Source organism: Poecilia formosa, unplaced genomic scaffold, assembly GCF_000485575.1.
Source record: "Poecilia formosa unplaced genomic scaffold, Poecilia_formosa-5.1.2 Scaffold190, whole genome shotgun sequence".
In the NCBI taxonomy this organism is placed as follows: domain Eukaryota; kingdom Metazoa; phylum Chordata; class Actinopteri; order Cyprinodontiformes; family Poeciliidae; genus Poecilia; species Poecilia formosa.
The window spans coordinates 784725-810157 of record NW_006800129.1 but is presented as its reverse complement, the minus strand read 5'-3'; the positions used below and the strand labels follow the sequence as shown (position 1 = coordinate 810157).

The 25433-nt window shown below is 37.9% G+C and overlaps 1 protein-coding gene and 1 long non-coding RNA gene across 9 annotated transcripts in view; both read left to right on the top strand.

Moving 5' to 3' along the window:
- LOC103147798 (death-inducer obliterator 1) overlaps nucleotides 1–25433 on the top strand; it is a 38511-nt gene that overhangs the window by 5632 nt on the left and 7446 nt on the right. For 4 of the 8 annotated variants that reach the window (XM_016678768.1, XM_016678769.1, XM_016678767.1 and 1 more), the window contains 10 exons: nucleotides 13037–13553; nucleotides 14720–14879; nucleotides 15022–15138; nucleotides 15231–15338; nucleotides 15421–15577; nucleotides 15931–16537; nucleotides 16632–16785; nucleotides 16883–16972; nucleotides 17069–17264; nucleotides 17885–24920. In XM_016678768.1, the coding sequence (XP_016534254.1) occupies nucleotides 13037–13553; nucleotides 14720–14879; nucleotides 15022–15138; nucleotides 15231–15338; nucleotides 15421–15577; nucleotides 15931–16537; nucleotides 16632–16785; nucleotides 16883–16972; nucleotides 17069–17264; nucleotides 17885–24318 (8540 nt within the window). In that variant the 3' untranslated portion in view covers nucleotides 24319–24920. Of the gene's footprint in view, nucleotides 1–13036; nucleotides 13554–14719; nucleotides 14880–15021; nucleotides 15139–15230; nucleotides 15339–15420; nucleotides 15578–15930; nucleotides 16538–16631; nucleotides 16786–16882; nucleotides 16973–17068; nucleotides 17265–17884; nucleotides 24921–25433 lie in introns of those variants that run through there. The other 4 variants (XM_016678770.1, XM_007566315.2, XM_007566314.2 and 1 more) reach the window with 4 other exon arrangements.
- Nucleotides 5791–8405, top strand: LOC107837930 (uncharacterized). The gene is made up of 2 exons (XR_001663979.1): nucleotides 5791–6287; nucleotides 6331–8405. It is a non-coding gene; the product is annotated as an uncharacterized LOC107837930 (long non-coding RNA).

Genomic DNA, 25433 nt, shown 5'->3' with positions numbered 1-25433 from the left:
GATGCTTCACTGCATACACGTAGCGTCTGCATTTTAAAACTCCCCATGTTCATGCCGTCTCAAAGTAGCTTTCCTGATAAACAAAATCTCACATTATGCTGTTTACGCTTCCAGTAACCTTAGTAGACATCTCTCTTTCTTCAAAATGGACGGAGAAAGTCTTCGGCTGACTATTGAGAGGGCAGCTGCTTTCGAGCAGGAAGAGTTTGTTTCTACACATGGTACATAAATCTGGTATACACTGTTCGAATTAGAGTTTTGTGACGGTGGAGGAAAGACTTGTCTGCACCAGTGAAAGGCTGTCCTCCTGCTTAGCCTCAGGGATGAGTAACAGTTCGTTTATACATTCAAGCCTCCGCTGGAGCAGAGCACCATTTTTATCTCGGCGTGGAGGGGGTGTGTTGAAAAGCTGAAGTTGGATGACAATAAGCCAACTTTGCTCTCAAGTGATGACATGAATACAGCAATGTTAGCTGTGTCAAAGTACTTTGAATATTTTCTACTCAATACATTACAGCATACACATTTCTTACATATACACACACGGACTGCTGCAAACTACTTTTTCTGAAGTTTTTTTTGAGATTTTTATTTATTTTTTATCAGGGTCAGCTTTTAATATTTTTTCTTTTGCATTTTTTTTTATATGATCACTCCTCAAACTCAAGTAGGTACTGACGTACCTAGTGTTGATGCTTGTACACTCAGCTGATCAAACTGCCAGAATTGCACATCTATTTAATATTTGATGGGAGTGGGAGTGGAGGGCTGTTGATGCCTTTCTGTTTCAACCCCTTTGTTAAAATACACGGATTAATTACAATAATATCAAGGTCCTGCCTCGGATCCGAATATTCTTGCAGCATTGGCCGAGTCTTGATATATACTGATGGCAAAAAGAAAACTTTCCCCACAACACCAGTTGTCCTGCAGTGTATCATAACCAAAGAGACAACCTGTTCTCTGCTCAGCACCTCGTGGAACCACTGAGCCTCTGGGTGTGCAGCTGTGAAGTGCTGGCACATTCCTGAAGAGGATCCCGACTGAACATCTGGTCCCTGGCAGGAATCGGTCAAGTCTCCAGCTGTGGTACACAACACGGCACACAGTTTCTCGCTGGGGTGGACATCAAGGAATGAGACAACCTGAGACAGCGTCTTCACTCCATGATCTTCCCTGAACAAATGTGATCACAGGGGCTGAGAGCAGAAGTTTTGTCCTGGTGAATCAAAGCACTCCATGTGATCTTTTTAGATGATCACTATTATTGCTTTATGGTCCTTATTCCAACTACATGTTTCTTTTCCATCAGTATATACACCAAAAAGCAATACAACCCAACTCATTTTACATAATACATCCTGTTCACCCAGACATGGTAATTTGCTATTCTTTTGTGAGAGTAGATCCACTTTTTAAATAATGCATTAAGGAGGTTTTGGTTTCCAACACCTGCAACGTAGGGCACTAACATCATGTCAACAGGTTGATCAGACATTTATATGGAATTTATAAAAGCATACAAACTAAATTATTAATATCATGCTGTCATATTTATCAAACGCTCAGTATCCACAAAATATTTTCAGCCTAAATACCCAACCATTTCAAATATTACTATCAATTAAACATCTCAGATTTTGAGCTTGTTACAATATCATCAAAAGTCAGTAGTTACCTAAATCTAAAAAGGTGAATTTCCACTCTTAATGTTAAATCCCACACGTCAGTAGGGCTTAAATTCAAAAATTAAAAATTAATAAAATCAGAAGAGAAACTTCACTGTTTTTCTTCAACCTCAGTGCATTTGTTTTGTGAAAAGATCTGTAGAGCTCAGCATGTCGTTTATTGGAGATTCCTGAGGACCCAAGAAGATCTGAGATCATTTGAAGTTTTTCATCCAAGTTGAGGTCAAAGATTTGAGCAGTTCCTAGATTTTTGCTTGATAATTGTCTCAAACACAATTAAAGGTAACTATACTAATCACACAATACACAATATCGTAATGTTTTTTTCCCCAAAATGCAGTAAAAAATTATACAATAAAGAATTTGTCAGAAATCGGTAAAATACAAAAATACAATTGCTATTGTTTTGTAAAATACAAAAACAATAGCTGCATATATTTATATGAAGTTAGTAAGTTAATATACTCAGTAGAGATGGGCTGACTGTCAGTATATTATGAGCTACACGTGGCACAGCAGTAGTGCTATACTTACCCACACCCGTATGGGTAAGTATAGACACACGAGATGGCTACTGCACGTTTTCCGTTCCCACAAGGGAAAAAATAATCAACTGCTTCCAGCTATTGAGTCACAAAAAATAATGCCCTTCATGACTTGAAAAATAAAGGATTGCCATCTGTCACAATGTTAAAGCTATAGTTGGCAGGCTACTGCCTGGCAACCTGAGTAGATACCCTGACTAATTTACATGTTTAATTCTACATTTTTCTTCGCAAAATAAGTGCGTTCGTTCAATCCTTAAAACTCTCTAACGCATATTAGATTTTTAAAAAACATTTTTGTTGGTATTTTTAGTGAAGGTGTAGGTTTTACACTCAGCAGCAATGGTTACCAGTGGGAAACTACATAGTTTTGTAACTTTAATTTGCCCCTTTTACGCACATTTAAAATGAGAATTACAATAACATGCATAACCTATAATAGCAAAGCATGGTTATAAGTAGAAGAAGTGTTTTAGATACATAAACATATTGTGGCACATCATGCAGACATCAGTGTCTCAATGGACCAAGGGATCCAAAACCTTGTTTGGTCATTTCCTCAGTGAGGATAAGTGAAGTGAAAAGGTTACCATGCACGAATGAGCACCCTGGAGGAACTTCTGCCTGTTCTGCCAGACCAAGCACTACATTCACGTCAAGAAGATTTGAGTGGACTTCACAATAGGGCTCCATGTGAAACATGGACACTGTGGGTAAAACAAGGCTCCATGACTTCTACCCAAATTCCCAAATAAACGGTTTGCAGCCTTGTTTGCTATAATAAGAGTATCAACAATGGATAGCAGTCATGTGTATGTCGTCATTTTGTAGGAATCTCTCAGTGGACTGAAGATGGGCAGCATTTTGTAGAAAGGGTTGTCTGCTGCCTTTAACTTATCCACCAGATGAGTTGGGGCCATCATTTCATGAAAGCGGTTGCTTGTTGCATTTGACATGGTTTCACTTTAGACGTGATGGTCATATGACCAATACATGTACCTCCATTGAAGCCAGAAGTGGGCAGAATCACATCCATGTCCAGATCAAGTACCTTCCCTTTGGTTTGTATTGAATAGGCATTTTACATTTCAACTGAGAGCTCCCTCCGAGTAGAAGGATATGTCAACACGAACAAATCAACAGGGTCGAGTTTAGTTTCTTTAATGAAATCTGCGGTGGGCCATAGGTCACAAACTCTAGAATATTGGATGTGGCTGGTAATTAAGGGGTGGGGAGATTATGTTTTTTTTATTTTATTGGGTTGCAAAGTTTCATTCTTATCTGGGCATTTTCTTGTAGGACATCAGTATCTTTTGGGCACCTTCTTTTTCGGCTTGGCACTGTAGGAGACTCACCATCATCACAGGTCATTTTCTGTTTTTTTATGGCCTTTTGGGGTATCATTGATCTCAGGGCATCTTTTTCTTGGTCGCGTGGTCTCATTTATCACAGGGAACTTTCTTTCATTTGCCTTGATGCTGTGGGAGACTCACCAAGTAGTGGCGATGGTTTTCTTGCAACACAAAATGTTGCAGGAGTGAGAGATGAGGGACAGGGGCAACTGGGTGGATGGGTTGTGAGTGGAGGAAGTTTGTGGGTAGGTCCAGACTCATTATATTAATATCATCATTATTATTCGGTTAGGTCGCTTCTGCTTCACCATACAACAGTCTAGCAGGCAAATGGCCTGCTTTGGCTTGGAACTCTATCCGAGCGGTCGCTATAACCGTCACTTTCAGTTGTATCCTTTTTAACTTTAGAAATGATTGTAATGTAGCACACATCAATTTGGGGTTCTTTCAGGTGTAGAAGATATAAAACATCTAGTAGTTTTAAGCTGTGTGGAAAAAGCCAACGAAATAAATAAAACAGCCGAACTCTTGGCGCCTAGCATGGCAATGTGGAATTCTAGCGACAACAAATATCGCCATTCTTACATTTCTCTCCTTTTTTGCTCAAAAGACGCATGCAGACATAAAATTTCATATTAATAGAAGATCTTTTAGAGAATATATGTACAAAACATTTCAGGTAAATCAGTTCATTAAAGTATTTTACCCACTTCCTCTTGTACAAGTTTGAGGCGGACATTTACCTTCAGCAGTAATAGGAAATAAAAGGGTCTGACCATGTGACCGTTCACGCTCGCTACATGAAGTTGATATTGATTAGAATAAATAACTTATTTTAACACCTCAATTAGCTACACAAAACTAGAGCAACACTTTATCCAGAGGTTTAAAAAAAAAAAAAAAAGTAAGTAAGGCAACAATTGTTACTGGAAGGATTAAAAGGGTTGGCTAACTAATAGCAGCTTGTTGGGTTTTTTTTTACTAAAAGCAAAACGAAAATGTAAAACTGGCTTTGTTAAGAACCTAAAAACGTATTTGTATTTTTGCTCAAGTCTGAGTATATAAAAATAATGGATATATTTTACATAAGCATTCTGTTATGATTATTGCTTAATGATAGTAGGAATAATTGTTGCTTTTCTGCTCATATTATTAAAACACCAGGTCTTAGAATTAGACATATATCAAATTAATCACAGGAAAGATGTATCAATTTAATTTATTGCCTTTAAATGCAACCCATTGATTCTCTAAACTGTCAAGCAAAAATTTTAACACATTTTTTACAAAGACATGACAAATCTGATAAATGAAGTAATCTGGAAGAGCTACATTGTTGTGACTATTTGCGATAGCATGTGCGTAATACTTTGTCAGAAGTTATATTTGTAGCCTACTCTGGTTTTACCACTGTGACAAAGTTTAGCATGTAAAAGTTTAACAATTCAATTCATTTTCATCCATATAGTCACTGTGGCTTTGTAAACAGACGTGTTTCTGTTTTGTTAATTTTCCCATTGACTTACAGTCTTAGTTGGCTTTGCTCCGTCTCCTGACTGTGCTAAGCCACGTTCTGCCGAGCAAAACACAACATCAACCCTGAAAGAAAAGTTTTTGTTGACTATTTGTAACTTGTATTATATCACTGACGGGGACAGTGATATAATAAAATACAGTGATATAATTTCCTGGCAATTTAACATTGCCAGGAAATGTTAAATATTAAAGAATTGCTATAGACCATAATTATAGGTCAGTTATAAAAGAGCAAGAACAAATGATCGGTTTGTGATTTTAATGTTTGTTTTGGTTAAATCATGACCTCTCTCATGGCAAGTTGAGGTCCATGTACTTCAGTCTAAACAATAAGTGCAATTAGTTTTATTTTTATTACACAGCATGTTGACTTATCTCATCACAAGCTGTAAAAAGGTTTGAGGGCGATGTAGTTCAGTTGTACACACGCCTATATATCCAGTCTCCATTATGTGCTGTGAAATTAGCTAGTGTAGCTTGTAGATTTTCTGTAAAGAAAGGGCACTTGAATGAGTTTTTCTTTCATTGTACTTCCTGAAATATAAGCTGACACTTTGTTTTGCTCTTCCTGAGTGTAATTTGAGAAAATTAGTCCAAAGAAGTTGTAATGGGAAAAGCTTGACTGTTGTTGATGAGGGTCAGTGTTGGCAGCATTTTGTTTATTTTACAGAGCACATGTTCTAGAACGTGTTAGATTTAGATTGGCTGCATTGTAAAGTGTTTTACTTTTAGATGCTTTCATGGCATACATATCTTGAAATCAATGTTCCAAGTAATTTTTGATAATTTAATCACTTCACAGCAGATGTCTAGATCAGCTGATGGTAACACACAAGCACCCTCTACTGGCCAAAAGAAAAACATCCATAGAGTAGGCCCAACTTAATATTCGTAGTATTTCAAAATTTATAATATCTGTGTGAGGGAAGATTAAAAAAATAATGGGAACCTCTGTGGAGAAATGTATTATAAAAATATAATTTCATAGTAATGAAGTGTTTAAAAAAACACTTTACATACTTAAAAGAATTATCTTAAAAAATAGCTGCATTTGTGTGTCTGGAAAGTGAGAAAATGTGAATCAGAACAACCTAATATTCAAATGAAATAATTTAACATTTTGTAAGATTGTAATTAGCCATCGGTCTGATGGGGAATAGTTTTAGGTCCATAAGTTTATCTGCAACAAACTTATGGACAAATCTTCAGCAGAAATGTCACATCTATTCACAAATGAACCTCCTTTTTTACTCACGCTGTTCCCTGAGCTGTCACACGTACGACTGTTTTGCACGACATGCAACTTTGCAGCAAAGGTTCAACCTGTTTATACATTCAAACATAATTATGAGTGTACATAGCTAAATACTGAATAAAATTTATACCAAAATATTAATTGTAAAAATTAAAAGTCACCTCATCAAATTCACATAAGCACCATTCATATACCTTTGAATTATTTTAGAAGTTGTTGAAATTAGAAATTCGTGACATTCATCATTCTTTTTCTTTTTTAAGGAAAAGTACCACTAACTTTTTCATTCATGCTTTTCATATTTTTTTCTTGGTGGCTTTCAAACCTGCAAACTGAATGATTTTCACCAGATAGAGCTACTTTAGAACCATATTTAATTTTTATTATTTTACTCTTTCCAAGTATTTTTACAGTAATTATTTAATCAAAAATAGTCTATTTTATGGAGTACTATGGTTTAGGTAAATGGCTGCAGATTTTGTCCTTTTTTTAATGCAAACTAGTGACTATAGATGGCTACATAGAGGATCTTCACAAGATGTTTATATCACCTATAATTTAAAAAGGTGATGGCTACAGTTTCTGGGCTGTTTATTTATTGCAACATTTATAGCCACAGAATTAAAACGCCAGATACCAGAAAACTGAGACAGATGTTCATGCGTTCATAGGTTAAACAGGTCAGGCTAAGCAGGCATAGGAATTTTTTTAAAAACATGACACTGACGACTGTTTCATTGTCCTGCTTGAACCCTGGCTTATAATGAACTTGGCCTTTGTTCCGAATAAGTAAAGACTTGGTCTGACTACAACCTGGTAGCCTCGATCATTTCTGACATTGTTTGAAACACAAATAATTGGCCCTAAACTACTCTGTCGCCCAAAACACATTATGAAAATGTTTTGGTATAAATGGCCTTTTTTATGCCACTGCAGACACAAGGTAGCCACTCTTCTGCTCTGACTAGTTGGACAAGATACCTATAAGGACTTTTTAAATCAGAGACTGGAGTTGTCGGGACATATTTTGCAAAGGTTTACACAATGTTTTTCACATAGTTAACATGCTGCAAAAGTTTCGTAAACATACCTTCTGGCATACTCAGTAGAAAACCACAAGCAAAACACATCTGTGTTAACATATGTTAACTACAATATTTTATTAGACTCTAACCACAGAGGCAAACAGGATTAGGTTTAGGCTAAAACCACTTTTAGTTTACATGAATTTATTTGATTTTAACAGATAACAGGGATTCCTGTTGACATTTAGGACAGCTTTAAAACAAACAACAACCTGGATAAAGTCAGAGACTCACCAAAGATGTCTAAGTCTACAGGTGATACCAAAGTCACCCTAGATAAAATAGGAATTTTGTCCACAGCTTTTTGGACAAAATTTGGAATCCTTTTAGGGATTAACTTTCACCAGACCTTCTGCTCAAATATCTCCTAAAATTTATTGAATGCATACTAAGTGTTGCATGTTAAATTGCTGTCAAGATTTCCTTAAGAGTATATATTCTTTAGCTACAATCGTGTGTATAATAAACCATGAGTCTAATGTACCATAAACCCATAATTATATCGATTGGAAATAAACGTTTAACAGCTGAATTTTCTGACTTTGTACCATACACTTGAACACTAAATGACATTACCATTAATGATGCTTCTTTCTTTGGATCAAGTCAAGTAGCAAAATTAAATACAGAATAATCTTGTAGTTTATATTCCTGAAACAATACCTGCACAAACCTGACTATGCAAATTAAGGCCTGAACATTCTCCAAAAGAACAGAGGAATTAGTTCAACTCAAGGTGACATAAATAAAGTTCTTGTTAGCAAAGACAAGTCATAATTATGAAGAAGTAAAGTGGGCCAAACACAAGAAAAAAATGTCCTGCCCAGAATGTGCATCAAGAACAGAAAGACGGCGTTTGGTTTTTGCAGCCTGGGAGAGAAGGACACCTTTCTCTGTTCTTTCAGAGTATGTATTGGCTTTTAGTCTAAACAACAGAGCCTAAAGACTTTCATGAGCCATTTACCTGGGTGATTGACAGGAAGTATGAATCTAATAAGATAAGAGTTGAAACACTTCAAAGGAGAACTCCTTCACTCCTTCATTTTACCTTCATTAAGGTAAAACATGTCTGTGTATAGCTTGATCAATTCAAAATTAAATGAGATGGTTGTAAATGCAAAAATTCCAGTTAATTCAAGAATACATAAAAATATCAGGACAGAAAACATTACAAAGCAAAAAATATTCAAATACACCCCATAAATAACAACTAAACAGGGGAAAAGAAGGTTAGATGTGGCTTACTTTCATGGACTCTGAAATGTGGTAATCGTGAAAAAGCGTAAGCACGAAGAATTGATGGTGGAACATTTGATTTGTGTGATCCGAAAGAAAAGCATAAAGACGACTACCTGAAGAAAATAACCACATTTCCAAAGTCATTGACGATTTATTTTTGGAAGGGATGTTCAGTAAAGACAACAGAAGAGAAGGAATGCCATACATATATGCCGTTAATGCATATTATAAAAATTTTTGCAACTATTTATCTAACATGATAATGATAAGCACATAGCATAGATAGCATAGCATAGATAACAAGGGAGTGGTTTCAGGAGCAATTTGAGTATTTGGAAAGACCCAAAAATGTCTTCACCTGCACTTCCAAACCACCTGACAGAGGTCAAGAAGGATATGCCGATAAGAAGTGGGAAATGCTAGAAAGATGCTTTTCCAAGCTTGCAGAGAAATAACCAAGAAGATGCAGGGGTGTAATTGGTGCCCAAAGTGCCAATTTTTTTTTTTTTTTTTTTTTTTTTTTTAAGAAATGCTGTACATGTAACTTGTTCTTAATAAGTCTATAAAAAATGATCAAATTTGTTAAGAGGCTCTAGTCCTTCACTGGAGCTGGTGTTAACCAGGTCTGATTTTGTCAAAGAACCGGTTTGATTCTCTGTCACCCAACAGCCACGTCATAAACATCTCATCTAGTTGATATTTGATCCTAGATGTCTTTTTTTGTTGTGGTGGATCACAGTGGATGGAAACATTTTAAAAAATACAAATCATATAATTTACCCCAGTTTCACAAACTGTTGCCTTAAGTTAACAACACGGTTTTATACAAAAAGGTGAAGGTTGTGAATAACACACAATCTTAAGCAGCTAATGTTTCATACACACCAAAAATGCTGAAAAGAAGGTTAAGCACAACTTAATCGGAAGTTTTATCAACACTACCTGTAGATAATAAGGGTAGCTTATAAGGCCCATTTACCTAAACTCTGCAGGTTTAGCTTGTGCTATTCTGCTAAACTTCATTTCATATACATTTCATTATTGTGAAGTGCTGTGCTGTTAAGGATTTATGTTTTAAATTTGACCAGTCAAAGATGATTGGTCAAATTTAAAACAGGTCAAAGGACCGGTTTGATTTTCTACCACCCTATAGCCACCTCATAAACATGATGGCTTTGAACCACGATGGTGTTTTTGATTGTCCATTTGCCATTTGTCCGTCTCTTATGTCCTGATGAAAGTGATAGTTTCCTCTGGTCCAGCGTCAAACTGGGTTTTGTCAACATTTAAATTGTTTGGGGCCAGAGGTTTAACTTTTTCAGTGGAAACACAAAGAACTGGAACCGGTTTGGTGAAAATGGCCCTTTTGTCAGAAAACAGGATGAAAAACAAGGAACACAGAAAGAGCAGGAGTATATTTGTGATGTGCTTTAAAGCAAGTTTAAGTTATGAAACAATTTCCCAGATTTTGAACATCTCCACATGCTATGTTACAGACATTATCAGAAGCGTTTATCAGAACTGTAAATCTAGCAAGACTTGGCCATCTACCTAAGCTGTCAGGGTGTGGCATAGCACTGAACAGAGAAGAGACCAAATTCACTTTGGTAACATAGGACCTGTAGAGATCCGAATTTGTTGGGAGAAGAACTTCCAACAAATCTTGGCCTTTTTGGGAATGTATCAAGAAAGAAGAAGGGTGTCTGATTTGGTCACAGAAGACCAAAATTAAACTTCACATTCAAAATGATGTGCATGGTGGAAAATTAACACAGGTGAAATGTGGTGGGGATGATTTTCTTCAGACATAGAAACTGGGCAGAGTTGATGGGAAGATGGATGGAGCTAAATGCAGGAAGAAAACCTGTTGAGACTTAAGATTTGCTTACAGCAAGACAATGACCTTAAAACATACAGCCGGAGTAACAGTGGGACAGTTTAGATCAAAACATGTTCATGGTCTAGTTAAAGTCCAGACTTTTTTAGAAAACCATTAATCCAGTTCTTTGTATTTTGCAATTACACACTGCTTTGTTTTGGTCGATTCAAGAAAATCCCAATAAAAGGTATTAAAGCCTGTGGCTTTACCTATAGGCAATGTGGAAAATTTCAAAGGGTATGGAAAACCTTTGCATGTTTCTGTCTCTAAACTATAACCCATCTGCTGTGAAGAGGGAGAATCTGTTTGTGTAATACTTAGATGATTTGTTCAGTTCAGCAGAGGGGAACTGTTTAAATATCAAACTGGCCACAACAGAGATTCAGAATGCTTTCTAAGCAACAGAGTATTGATCTCTGAATCGAGAGGTGTCATCATTTTTTTGGACATTCGTTTAACCCAATAAAACATCTGCTTTTTAGAGAAAGCTAATAATAATAATATTTATTATATACTCTTTGTTTTGCAAGGTAGGCTTATAGATGGTACTCTTATTTTAGTATTGATCTATGTCTGCAGTAGTTTGTCTTAATGATGCAAAAATCAAATAGTCAATAATAATGGGATTATCTCTGTTCATTAAAGGCACAAAAATTGAGAAATCACTTTTTTTAGTGTGTAAACACCAACATACATCATGATATTAGTATTTATATCTCAAGAACAAACATAAACATCAGTCAGCAAGCTGATTTTTTTTTTGTGCAAAGTGTTTGTGCCACTTTTTAGTATGTTACATCTACAAATAATCCTGTTGAACTTACCGACCAATGACACCAAATAATTAAGAAGTGCTTTGTTATATTTCAGTTGGACAGAAGAAATCAGCTACACAGACACCGTTGATGTAAATATTCTCAGAAAGATGCTTCATCTCTCAAATACATTAAACATTATCTCAGTGTGTCTCTGCAGTTCACAAATTACATTTTGATGCCATTAAATTGGCTCCATTGGGCGTAAATATTACAAATGCAAAGAAATAAATTGACGACTGTGAAGGACTAGTCCTGTTTCAGTGATCCTTTTGTAAACATATTTACTGAATAAATCTGAGGAGCAACATAAGAAGAGTTTTAGGCAGAGTAGCTGCATATTAAAGTGATAAAACAAATTAATTTTAAGGTGTGAATTTATAAATGATCTGATCTTTACCAATTCTAAGGTGAAGTTTACAAAACAGATACCACTGACGTCTTCATACATTAAACAGAAATGAAAGAAAAATGTAGAAGTTTGCAAATACTAAGTACCCCATTAAAATTGTGGAAAAGTGCAAAAAACATAAAAACCCTGTCAAGTAGTACAGTTTTTAAAATCGTTATAAATTTACTGTTTTCTGTTCAGAGAGCTAATTTAGTTGAAAATGTTATAGCAGGTACTGAAAATGAAAAGTACCGTAATTAGAAAAACATTGAAAATAAAAAAAAAAACAGAAGTTAAAACATCGCTAAGCTGTTTAGTGTGACTTGAAAAGTACACTTTTTCCAAAGACAGCCTTGAAATATAAGCAAAATGGCAAAAAGGTCAACTGAAAAATGTCACAGTAGGAAAAACATCCCAAGAAATATATCCATTGTTTTTTGCTGCTAATTCATAAGGGTTTTTTCTTATTATTTATTCAGCAGTGAATATGAATTATGAATTTGCTCCTTCTTTCTTCTCTAACAAAATGTTTTATCTGTAAAGTTCACATCATCAGAAACTATTCTCGATCTAGTCTTTGTGTCTTCACAGCGGCATCTAATTAGATTTACTTATTGGCTTATTTTGATTTTTTGTTTAATTTGTATATTTACATTATTGTAGTTTTTTAAGAGTATTTACTCATATTTTATTTGGTGCAGCTTTTACTTTCACAGAAAGTACAAGCTGTGAAATGGTACCTGGTTGAAGATCTTAACATAAATCATGCAGACTGATGAGTGCATTCAATGTTATAACTCATTTAGTTATATAATTTCAGTCTGATATTTTTCTTCTTGGTTACATAACAGCAGAAATTACCTCCAAGAGTTACTGCATTGAAACTAGACCTGATTTTCTTGTACATACCAGTCCAGAAATAACAATAAAAAGGAAAGTTGTACACAGAAATGCAAGTAAAAAAAAAGATTGTCTTCTACATAGGAAATTGCTTTTTACCAACATCTGGAAGATCTGATTCCTTCTCCTGACCATAATTCATATTCTGGTTCATTCAGACGTGTGAAGCGCTGGAATTAGAAAACAAAATTATGTTCACTTCATGTGCATCTTAATCAAACATTCATGTATGCAGAATAAATATACTAGAGAAAACTAGAAAGATAAATAAGTAGTAATCAGTGACTAATTTGTGCATGTTTTTCTCATATTTATAAAATGCCACATTTTTCTTTTGTCCTCATTTTTTAGCAGCTGATGAGACCAGTGACAAGCCAGAGCCTGACACTGAGGCCGTATCTCTTCCGAAACAATGTCCAGAGGAGCCCACAGCAGACGCTCCTCTACTCCCCCAGCCTGTAGCTGAGGAACCCCCATTACAGAGTCCGACCCAGGAAAAAGAACCTGAAAGTACTGATGTGTCCAATCAGCAAAAAGCAGCAGAAAGTGTCTCGCCACCACCAACATCTGAGAAATCTGATCAACCTGCTGCCACCCAAGCTCCTCCCGTTTCAGCTGTTCAACATCTAGAGATGGGCGCCCTGATCGTCAAAAAGACGACATATGTTATACCAAAGAAACAGCCCGTACCTCAGGCTTCATGCAGCCAGCCGTCCCAGAAACCGTCCGCAGTTCCAGCTCTGCTGAGCGAAACTCGAAATCTGCTGGTGCCTCCAGCACCCAGCGCTCCGTCCTCCAGACCCTCTCAGCCCAATAACCAGGTCCGACAGAGCATCCAGCGCTCCCTTACCGCCATCTTGTTCAAGAGGTGAGAACTACCTTAGAGACTCGCATTAAAGCCTCTGAAGCATGTAATTGACTAATTTCATTTTAATGAATGTTTTCATAATGAAATTGGGTGAATACGACTTTAATAAAACAAGGTTCGCTGTTGTAAAGAAGATGGAGCCAAAATTAGAAAATCATGCAAAACTATATTTCAGTGATGAAACTCACCAATCCAAGCCTTGTGAATCTTCCCCATTGCTCCTTAATGGGCTTTAACATTCTCTCAAAGCTGTGTATTCTTTTCATTCCTACACTTTTTCCTTCCACTCAATTTTCCAATAATGTAGCTGAATAATGTTTTTTTCATTTACTGGTTGTAGGTAATATTTTAAATAAAAAAAAAAAGATTGGGGTTTTCATTAGCAATAATTAATACTAGTTCAAAAAATTAGAAATGTATTGATATTACTTCTTGATACACCTGTGGTTATTCCCACTATTGGTGGCTGTCGAACCACTAAAATATAAATTATGTCAGCTTTTTACACAGTGCTTCTGTCTTTTAGAGTTTTTTTTTTATTTATTCATTTTTTTACCAATATGTGTAAGAAACTTTTGATCATATCAAGTTTACCCAATTTAGCTGGATTATTAGAAACAAAGGCCATTTTCATTATGTCCTTTTAAACCTCTTCAGTACCATGGCCAAGATAAGAAAAAAAAATCACAGAATAAAGTCCTAATATAATTAATTTTGAGCATTTTGTGAAGTTGTACTTTGGTATGGGTTTTACAAATAACAAAATACTTAATCCTTTTACACATCAGCATCAAGTTACTATTAGCAGAAACGATTGTTTCGAAGAAAGGACCCCACAGTTTTGGTTTCTGGTCACGTCAGATCTTTAACTATCCAAGCTTTTTTCTCATTAAAATATATTTCCCGTCATAATTTTATGACTTTCTTCTGTATATATTGCATCTTTTTCTGCAACTATTATGACTTTATTCTTGAAATAATAAAAAAAATAAATTCTCATTGCTTGGCTCTAATATTCCGTTAAACATCAAAAAATGATATATAATACGTTTCTGTCATGATTTGTATTGGTGACCAAGAAAATTCATCCTTTTCGTCTGGATCTCAAGAATAACATTTCCATGTAGGTGTGTAAAATGATTGGAGATATATTTTTCTTTCTTTAGGGTAAGTGACTGTGACGATCTGGAGATGCCTGAGAGCGAAGTTGTAAAACTTGTTGCTGGCATTGAGAAGGAAATGTTTGACATATTCCGCAATACAGACAGCAAATACATGAACAAGTATAGAACTATAATGTTCAACATAAAAGATCCCAGAAATAAGGTTGGTTGACATCTTAGTGGATTTTTTTTTTCATATTATTATTTTTTTCACCTCTTGATGTTCAAATCTGATTCTTCATATTGCAGATAGGATCTTTTTTTCCATTGTGAAATCAAAAGTTGCCTTTTTTACTGTTTTCTAGGGCTTGTTGTATCGGGTTGTAAATGGAGAAATTGGCCCTTTCAGACTGGTCAGAATGACCCAAAAGGACATGCAGGCTACTAAAGCCCCTGAGCCAACTACTAACGAAACAACTCAGGTAAAGAATATCTGAAAACAAAAAGGGATTTTAATGAATTATATAAAACAAATGAAGAATATTGAGTGCTTTGATTGTTTTTGATTGTAAAGGTTAAAGTTGAAGCTGCTAAGGGGACAAATATCCCAAAACCTGAAGCCGTGAAGATCGATCTGCCCAGTTTGAATCCTCCTAGACCCGAAAGAAAGCCAGAGAGCACGGTCTGTACTATTGTCACTTCTGGTGGAACCTTTAATGTTTATTATACTTATTTTGTATTTTTATTTTACCTTTGGCTCTTAGGATCAGAAGAAAGTTCTTCCCTCTCAACCTTCCAAATCTAGAGTTATGCAACTAAGCAAGAGCAAAAAGATGCCAGATATACTTTCCTGCATGCTTAAGGATACAACATCAGAACACAAGGCTCACCTCTTTGACTTGAAATGCAAAATATGCACAGGTAAATACAAAATACAATTTTATTAACTGATTCAACTACTATTATACATTAAAAGTTGATGAGCTTCATGTTTGGTTTGCTCTTTGACTTTAGTTTTAGCGATAGAAGCTGTTTTGTATTTTTGCAATGCTTAGGTTTTTACACAGAGATGAAGAAAATCAGAGGTGATATTTGATCATGAGATGTGTAGACAAACTATCTAAACTTGTTTATGTGCATTTAAAATAACTTTTAAGTAACTGAAAATATTATCTATGTAATCTAAATACTTATAATATATCATTACCTAAAATAAGCACATAAAGCCAGCTTAAAATGTATTGGTTAAAACGATTTTGTATTCATTCTCAAAGGCCAGATGCAAGCTGCTGAAGGTGAAGAACCTGCTAAGAAAAAGTTTAAGGTCTCTACATCAAGAGACAAGACTGATAAGATATCTTGGAAGAAGCCTGGGGGAGACGAGTCTCCTCTCTTGGCACCACCTGACACACCTGAAATGGAGTCTCCTAGATCTTCACTGATGGAGCCATCATCCCAAACTGACATTGATTCTCCAAAATTGACAATTGTTGAATCTCCTGCTTCCCCGATGATGGATTCTCCTGCCTCTCCAGCATTAGAGTCTCCTGCTTCCCCCATCATGGAGTCTCCTGCATCTCCAACTCCAGAGGGATTCACAGTGCCTGCACCAAAGAGATCATACACACCAGTTGTGATTCCCACTGTCTCCACTGTAACCATTACAAGACGTGACCCCCGAACTGCAGCAAACAGGTTTACTGCTTCCTCAGGTGGCAACATTGTTTCCAAACAAGCAGCTCCTTATGCTGCTATAAAAGGTAGCCTGGCACCGAGCTCAGCCCCATCACCTTCAGTTCCACCACCAAAAGCATTACCCAAATCAATCTTAATGAAGCCATCCTCCTCTGCTGACCCAAGACTTAGTGGTGCATCCTCCAGGTACTTAAAGAGTTTCAATTCTAAATCTGATTTTAGTGTTTTTGGGAAGAAATATGGGGATGTAAGTTGTACTCTTCCATTGCTTGTGTTTCAGAGCCACAGTCTCTCAGACCCCAACAGATGGTGATACTGCACAGTTCCTAGCTAAGCAGGGCATACTGTGGAAAGGCTTTGTAAACATGCTCACGGTGGCCAAGTTTGTGACGAAGGGATATCTGGTTTCAGGACCTGCTGAAAATATTAAAGCGGTAAAGTGATGCACAATGGTGCTTAATGCTAGCTGAGCACATCTGCCTCTTTCATAGAGGAAATCGTTGTAAAACTACTGTTTTGTGTGTTGTGCAGGATTTGCCTGATACCATACAAATCGGGGGGAGAATCTTACCTGAGACTGTGTGGGATTATGTTGTAAAACTGAAAACCTCAGTTACAAAGGCAAGCAAGATGTTTTTTCATATATATGCCTCCACCTTGCGAGATAGAGTGGAGGGTGTATCACTTATTTTTTACTCATTCTTCTGTTTTGTTTAGGAGTTGTGTGTGATCCGGTTTCACCCTGCAACAGAGGAGGAAGAGGTAGCCTACGTGTCCCTGTTTTCCTACTTCAGCAGCAGAGGCCGTTTTGGTGTCGTTGCCAACATAAGCCGTTCCATCAAAGATGTATATCTTGTCCCTCTTGGCGCAAATGAGTCGATCCCATCCATACTACAACCTTTTGAAGGTCCAGGTATGAAAATGTTTGACTTTTGTGTTTTATCATGGCCTTTAACTTCACCCTATCTTTAAAAGTTATTTTATTTGAATTTTATTTCCACTAAAAATGCACTGATCAGGCTTTCTCTGACCAATTCAGATTTTTGCTGCTGATTCTATTTTGATAACATTTGATTTTTCTTTCTCCATGACACATAAATAAGAAAAAAGTGCAACAGGTTTGTTAATTGAGATAGGAGTTTAGAATCCAACAGAAGATAAAAGAAATATGAGTTTCCTTAACCTCTTTTAATTTTTACTGATGAATTTGATTTTCTTAAACACAAAAGATAGTGAGAGCTTTTGGTTTTAAAGTACAAAAAAGTCAGATTTTTCTGACCCGCTTATCACTCATTAGGACCAGCAAAGGGAAAATTTTACAATTCATAGGTACATCTGAGTTTATATTTGCATAGAAAAGTACCTGTTTTTTTATGTAGCCTAAATTCAACTCAAGTGTTGATATACACACAGAAACTTCATAGAAAGGTCAACGTTTTTGTTTTTATTCAGGAATATTTCAGAGCTTTTAAGTTGTATTTAAGTAAAATAATTTAGAATACTTTGTTTAATTTATTTTGTTTATTTTTTCAGGCCTTGAAAAGAACAGACCCAATCTTCTTTTGGGTCTAGCAATTGTCCAGAAGTTAAAGCGTCCAGGAAGCTTCCCTCAGGAAATTGAAGAGAAGAAACCCAAAGTTAACATGTCCAAAGACCCTATGTGGATTCCAAAACCACCAGTCCTCTATGGTTCTGACAAGTTGGACATGTTCAAACCATATGATCCAGAGACTCCTGCTACTTCCTCCCCTCCTGGTTCGCCATCGGATTTTTCCTCTTCTGGCTCAATTACCATACCATCCCTCTTAAGTTCCATTAAAGCAACTCCTTCAGTCTCATCCATTGCTGCCACTGAGTCCACATCTGTTAGCAACTCAGTCAAGAATGTTACACCATCATCCAGCAATAATAACCCATTGCAGACTATTTTGAAGACATTGTTTGGGGGAAAGGAGTCAGACCCCACAACCTCCTCTGACGGGAGTTCCCCCAAAGCAACAGAAAGTTCCAAGAAGAGACCAGTGTTCCCTAAAGTGTCTGGACCTATGGTTGATCCAATAGTTCAGCAGTATGGACAGAAATCAAAAGTCAAACGGGTCGAACAGGAAGAAGAAAAGGAAGATGACTTTGACAGGCCGTATGACCCTGAAGAGGAATATGATCCTGCAAAGGGATACAAAATTTTTACTCCACAAATCACAGACAGTAATAAGACTGATGACTCTGCATTATCAGGCTTGGTGGAAGATGATGTGGCCTATGATCCAGAAGATGAAACTATCTTTGAAGTATTTCAAAGTGATGTTGTCGTAACAAAGCTCCCCATTCCAGCCCAAAATGCAGAGACACCAACATTACCAACATCAGTTTCTGATTCCACTCCAGCTACACTTAAATCTAACCCAACTTCTGTAGTGTCGACTTTTCATACAGGCGCTGTCGTTGTCTCAGCTGCAACACTGAGTGAACAGCAGCGGATGCTTGAGGAACTTAATAAGCAAATTGAAGAGCAAAAGCGACAGCTAAAAGAGCAGGAAGAGGTGCTGCGTAAACAGAGAGAAGCTGTGGGTATGTTTATGGCTCACTTTTCTGTTTCTGATACATTGATGTCTCCTCCCACAAAATCTTTGCCGCTTGGTCAGCTGTCAGCTGTGCAGAGTGCTGTAATGCCAACAGACTCGAAGCCTGCAGACAAATCTGAAAAGGTCAACAACAATACAGTGATGGAAGATAATTCTGGTGTAAAGTCAGAAACTGTTAAGCTAGAACATACAAATGTCAGTGATAATTTAAAAGATACCACAACTACACTGACAGAACAAATGGGAACGAAAGAAAATGCAAAGGAATGTGAGAAATATTCATCTGCTGGAGAGATTGAAGACTCTGATGTAGCTTATGACCCTGAAGATGAGTCACTTTTTGATGAAATCCAAGATGATGTATTTAAGGGAGGGAGTACAAAGACTAACGATGGTTCATCAAGGACTGGGGATAGTGTTGGGAATAAAGGCAATTCTCCAAATTCACACCACAGCAGAAGGCGAAGGTCGTCACCTAAAAGACGGAGTCGCCGAGAAAGGGACCGCAGAAGCCCTTCAAGAAGGTCACGGAGGCGTTCTCGGTCACATTCTAGGAGACATAGAGACAAGGATAGACACAGAAGTGAAAGAGAGAGGTCAAGGCATAGAACCAGAGATCCATCTGATTATCCAGGACACCATCGAAAAGACCATGCTGCTAGCAGACATTCTCATGGGCTGAGAAGGTCCTCATCTTCACCAAGAAGAAAACAGTCTGCCTCTCTTTCACCAAAACACCATAGGGGAGCTCCTTTACAAGTCATTGATAAAACAAAGCATAGAAGTGGTCCATGCAATCCTTCTGAGACCGTAAAGACATCCATAGAATCAACACCATCAGTTGTTGGAATTAAAAATGAGCCAAATGAACTTAAGCTTGAGTGCAATCTGGTTGAGAACCCTGTTACACACTCGGTTGCACTTATTCAAAATGTGAAGACTGAGATTTTAGAACCGTCAATCAGTCAGTGCGATAATCAAATGAACAGTTCTCCTAGTCAAGAAAACAAACTGTCCCTGCAGGAAACATGGCTTCAAGACAAAATTGAAAGCAAAATTCCTCTGAGAGAAATTGATCCACCTCTTCGAGATTCTCCTGAAAGTCCAGATCCAGAACCACAGTTTTCAAAACCTTTCAGCACTGAGAGTGTTGACTGTGCTAAAACTACAGATTCCGAGGAGCAAAACAGTGCTTCAGCAACATTTCTTAAAGATGAAAATGACTCTGTGGTAGTTAGTCGTCAAACAACTTCCAGTCTACAAAAAGGACCAAATATCCAGGACTCGGGACCAGAAATGGATGCTGTTTTACACAATGTTCTACCTGGTCCAAGTTTTCAAAGCACTGGAAATCCAACAGCAAATATAAAAGATTACGAACACAGTGTGACCCAAACAGATCTAGTGGACAAGAAAATTGGCTTTACGGGGCCTGATAGAAAAGGGCTTGACATGCAGCATATAATGAGAAATGCTTTGGGACCTATTCCAAGCACTCAGAACACTCATGCAGATGGTTCAGAGAGACGTGCAATGCAACAAGCAACATGTCTTCAGGGCTCATTGTTAAATTTGATAAAAAATCATAACCCCAATGTAACTGATTCACAGACTGTCTCAAGAGTTTCCCCAGATAAAATGCAAGGAACAGAAAGCTCTTCTTTCCAAGTCATTAACCAAGGCGTAACTCCGTCCCGCTCTGGAGTGATGCAAAATGTTGTGCAAAGTGCATCAAATTCTGAAATTCAAGTATTACGAACACAAATTGAGACCCAAAATCAATTTGTTAGAAGCCAGTTGTCAGATAGACCTCTGCCTGGGTCAAATGATTCTGTCTCAGCTGTTCAACATCGTAATCCAAATATTAATGACCAAAATGTCGGTTATTACAGAGAACCTTTGCCTTTTTTGAAAACAGATGAGTTAAGATCGCAGCCAAAGAACGCAGACAGCAAGTCAGACATTATGAAAATAGACACATCATTTGGGAGTCCACAGTTTGAGGGAAGGATTTCACATCCTGGGACTTTGGGTTCTCATATTAGAATGGTTAATAAAACAGGTCACAACCCATCTTTTTTTGGATTCAGAGGAGATCAGACACATTCAAAACATACTGAAAGTCTTTCCTTTGATGAAAGAGGACTTGGGAAAAGGGAATCTCAACACATTAAAAGAGATCCAGACTTCAGTGATGGTCTAGAATGTGGAGACAAGCTGGATATTTCAAATCCAGACTGGAGAGGTCCAGGGTCATTTCAGATAAATCAAAATAAGGGCCTTGGTCCACCTGAAAGACCTTTATGTTCAAATCCCCCACAGTCAGACAGTGGAGATGCTCAAAAAGGATTAAATAGGGAGTCAACAGATCCGGTCAGAATAGGAACATTTACACAAAATGATTGGCGTACCCATCAGTTTGGTGAAAGAGTGACAAATTTGGAGAGTCAGGGACCTTGCAAAATAGGCACTCAAAACTTTCAGTATGGACAAAGAAATAAAGAACGAAGTCCAGACAGACAAACTTTCAAGCATGATTTTAGGGGACCAAGAGGGACAGATTTTGTAGGACCCAGAACTGAAATAAGAAATCCTGAGTTGCACTTGACAAGGAATGACACTAGCCAACCTGTGTGTTCAGATATGATGGGAAAATGGTCAGAAAATAAAGGCCCTGACACTGAAGCGTCAGTGCATGGCAGGAGAGAACCAGTGGGTCCAGATTTTAAGATACAGGGACCTGAATGGATAGGTCCTAGGAATGATAACTCTCTGCATGACAGTAGAGGACCAGGGCGTCCAGATCTCGTGGGACAAAGACTTGAACAAAGAAACTGGCCTGAAAGGAGAGCACCAGATGCCCCTGGTCCAGGGATTGATCAAAGGGGTCCAAATATGGAGGGTCCTAGGAATGAATGGAGAGGAGGAGGAGGAGGTCCAAATTTCAGAGGAGGACCTGAAACAAGAGGCTTGTCTATGGAGCAACACAGGTCTGAAAATCGAGAATTTAGAGGTCCAGTTTTCCGAGGGCCAGGTCCCGAAGGCAGATACTTAACTACGCAAAGACCTGGGCCAGACAAAATATCTGAACATCCAAATTTTATTGAGCAAGGGTTAGATAATACAAATGCCAGGAGAATGACGGGAGGTCCAGATTTCAGTAGGCCTGTAAATGAAATGAGGAGTCCTGCTATGGATAGCCAAAATTCTGACAGGAGAGGATCACAAGAACCAGAAAACTGGAGACCAGGATCTGAAAGAAAAGGAACATATTTGGGGCGTGGTGGGCCTGATAGCATAGAACAAGGAAGAATTCTCCTGGTTTTAGAAGGTCCTAAACCTGTACAGGGAGGACCACACTTCAGGGGAAATGTAACAGAAGGTGCATGTCTAAATTCGGAAGGCTCAGAACACAGGGGGAGAAGTCCAAATCTCAGAGGTTGTAATTCAGATATGGTGGGTTCAGAATTAAATAGAACAGGACCAGGGGTTCCAAGAACAGGGAGAATAGGTCCTCCAGTTGAATGTACCAAAGGCCCAAACATTAGAGACCCGCGACCAGAAAGAGTGACTCCAAATGTGAAACAAGCAAACAGAAGCCCTCCAAGAGACTCACAATTCAGGTGTCCTGAGCAAGGAAGAACATTTTCAAATATGGAGGGTCTGCAGCCTAATAGGAACATGGTGCACCCTGAAGAAGTGGAACATAACAGAAATGTTGTGGGAGGCCCTGGGACTACAGGGATGGGTCCAAGATTTTGTAGGAGACCAGATTATGAGGGCCCAGTCCCTGATGAACAAAATCCAAGGGGCCCAAGCTTTAGAGAACCCATGCCTGTGAGACCACGTCCAGGCATGGATGGCCGAAGACCTGACTGGAGAGAATCAAGTGATTGTAGAGATCGAGGCGCCAGGGAGGAAAGGGCAAATACAGAGGATCTTGGATATGACAGACAAAATGACTGGGGGGAGGCTGAACCTGTTCAAGAATTTCCTGATTTTGAGGAATTAGAATCTGATAGGAGAGGTCAAAATTTTAGACCTTCAAGGCTAATGAGAAGAAGCATCAGAAGACCGGGACCAAATGCCCGTGGCTTTGCACCGAGTCGGAGGGGTGGTGTCTTTGAAGGGAAATGGTTAGACAGACGAGGGCCAAGATTTGAAGAGCTGGAGGGAGGTGAATCTTCTGGAGATATTTGGGACAACAGTGGTGACAGAGGTTTAGAGACTTTCCAAGATCATCCTGATGAACAAGGTGAAGGCCATAGTTTCCATGATAACCATAGTGAATGGACAAAGGATGGAGAAAATGTGCAGTTTTCTGTTTCTGAAGATGACTGGGATGGGCCTGGTTTTAGGCATCCAAGGTCTGTTCGTGACAACCCAGACATGGATTGTCCTGGCCCTAATAGAGAAAGAGAAGAACATGAATGGACTGAGTCTGATAGAGAAGATTCTGGGGCATTTTTCAGAGGGAGAGGGGGTCCATGCAATAGAAGACAAAGCTGGTGTAGAGTCCGAGGTAGAGGACGAGGATCAGTTCAGCAAAGACATGCAAACATGGATGATGATTGGAGACATCAGGACTTTGAGGAGGATATGAGAGGCCATGATCGTGGGACACCCTGGCCTCAAAGGGAAGCCAAACATCCAAACAGGAGACCATTTGAGATGGAGGCTCCAGGAGGTCCAGATTTAAGATACCCAGAAACTTCCTACAGAAATTTCAATGATGAAGGTCCCAAGTCAGATAGGAGAGTTTCAGATTTTGGGGAATCCAGCTCTGAAAGGCGTAGTATAGACATGGATGCAGGAGCAGACCCTGAAGGATTTGAGCGTAACTTTAGGAGAGTAAGAAGGGGTCCAATAATGAGACAAGGGCCTAGCAGTGCAGAACGTAGAGGAGCGTCACCCAATAATTCAGATTTTAGACCTGGTAGATGGGATTCAAACTCAGAATTTCCTGAATCTAATAGAAGAGATGTAGATAGGAGGGAAAGAGAACAAAGACATCCAGGTCAAACAACTAGCAGGGGGAGAAGAGGTCCTCATCAAGGTGACCATGGCCCTCATGAAGGACCTCCAGCACCATTCAATAGGCCTTTAGGTCCCGGTCCAAACAGAGAAGGACATTCATTCCATGACTTTGACAGCCCACAAAATCAACAAGCTGTGCAACCTCAAAGACACAGAGGTGCCTTACTTCCCACTCCTGATGGTCCGGTTTCAGATCCTGTGATGAAAAGTCATGATGCCTCCTCTATGAAAGCACCACAGTTTGGCTCCCCATTCAATAGGAACAGGGGAACAAGTAGAGGCAGAGCAATGGATAATTGGTTCAGAGGGCGTGCAAGAGGGCCAGGACGAGGAGCCCCTGCTCGTTAAAGAAATGTAGGGTAAGAAGATTGAATGCGGTTAAATTACTAAAACAGAGGTTTAACACGACAAAGTTTTAATAAGAAATAAACAAAATATGGACAGTCTTGGATCTTAAAACCATATTGATCTAATATTGAGACTTGCAAATATCTCAAAGTATGTATGTTTTCTTTAGGATTCCAAGGCTATAAGACACTTTAATATTGCTTCCTGAAATGTATGGTTTTGTAAAGGCAGTTTTCATTTATATTACAACTTGACCCACATGCAAGCCCATTGGTAAAATCTGTAATGGTTAACTGATACAGAAATGCTGAGTTTTTGTGTTAATTATGTTCGACTTTGTTTCCAGTCATAGTAGTTGTTTGATTATGACCTACACTTTGTAAATTGTTGTATATTATACTACCTGGGGGCATTTCTGGAAGGAAATAGTTTGAACAGCTTTGTACAAAAGTAGTTCTTTTTGTTTTTGTTTTTAAGAGTCGTAACATCACTGTATTACGTTGTCTTTGTTACATTTTTATGCTCATAAAAGTGTAACTTGTTTCAGTGTTCTTTTAGAATGCTACAAGTCAATAAAGAGTCATTTTAAAAACTTGTAAAAATGTAACTTGTCAGTGCTTCTTCACTGGATTTTTGTTTTGATTAGGTGCAACAGTAGAGATATCTATTTATGTTCAAATCATATTATATCAAGACAAAATAGGCTATTAGTTTGGAAAATGAACTGTTTTTTTTTTATTTCCAAAAAGAGTAAAAACTTCTCATGTTATGTCAGCTATCCCAAAAGTATGTTTTACCTTTATCATAAGGTGGAAGGAGGGTTTTAATTGTCTTTTTCTAGGAGGGTGTTTAATTTTACATTTAGAAGAGATGTCTTTGTGTTGAAAGGCTTCAACAGTAAGCATCAAAAATTATCAACAATGTCAGATTGAAGACAAGAAGGTCAGATTTGACCTTCACAGTTTCTTTTTGGAGGACTTGGGGGAGGGAGGGATCTGACATTTTAGCAATAACATTAGGTTCCTCCATCCAACATTCTACAGTTGCACAGTTTTGCATAGTTATGTTTTTTTTTATTTGCAGCAGTTTATTACTGAAATCATTGTTCTCATAAC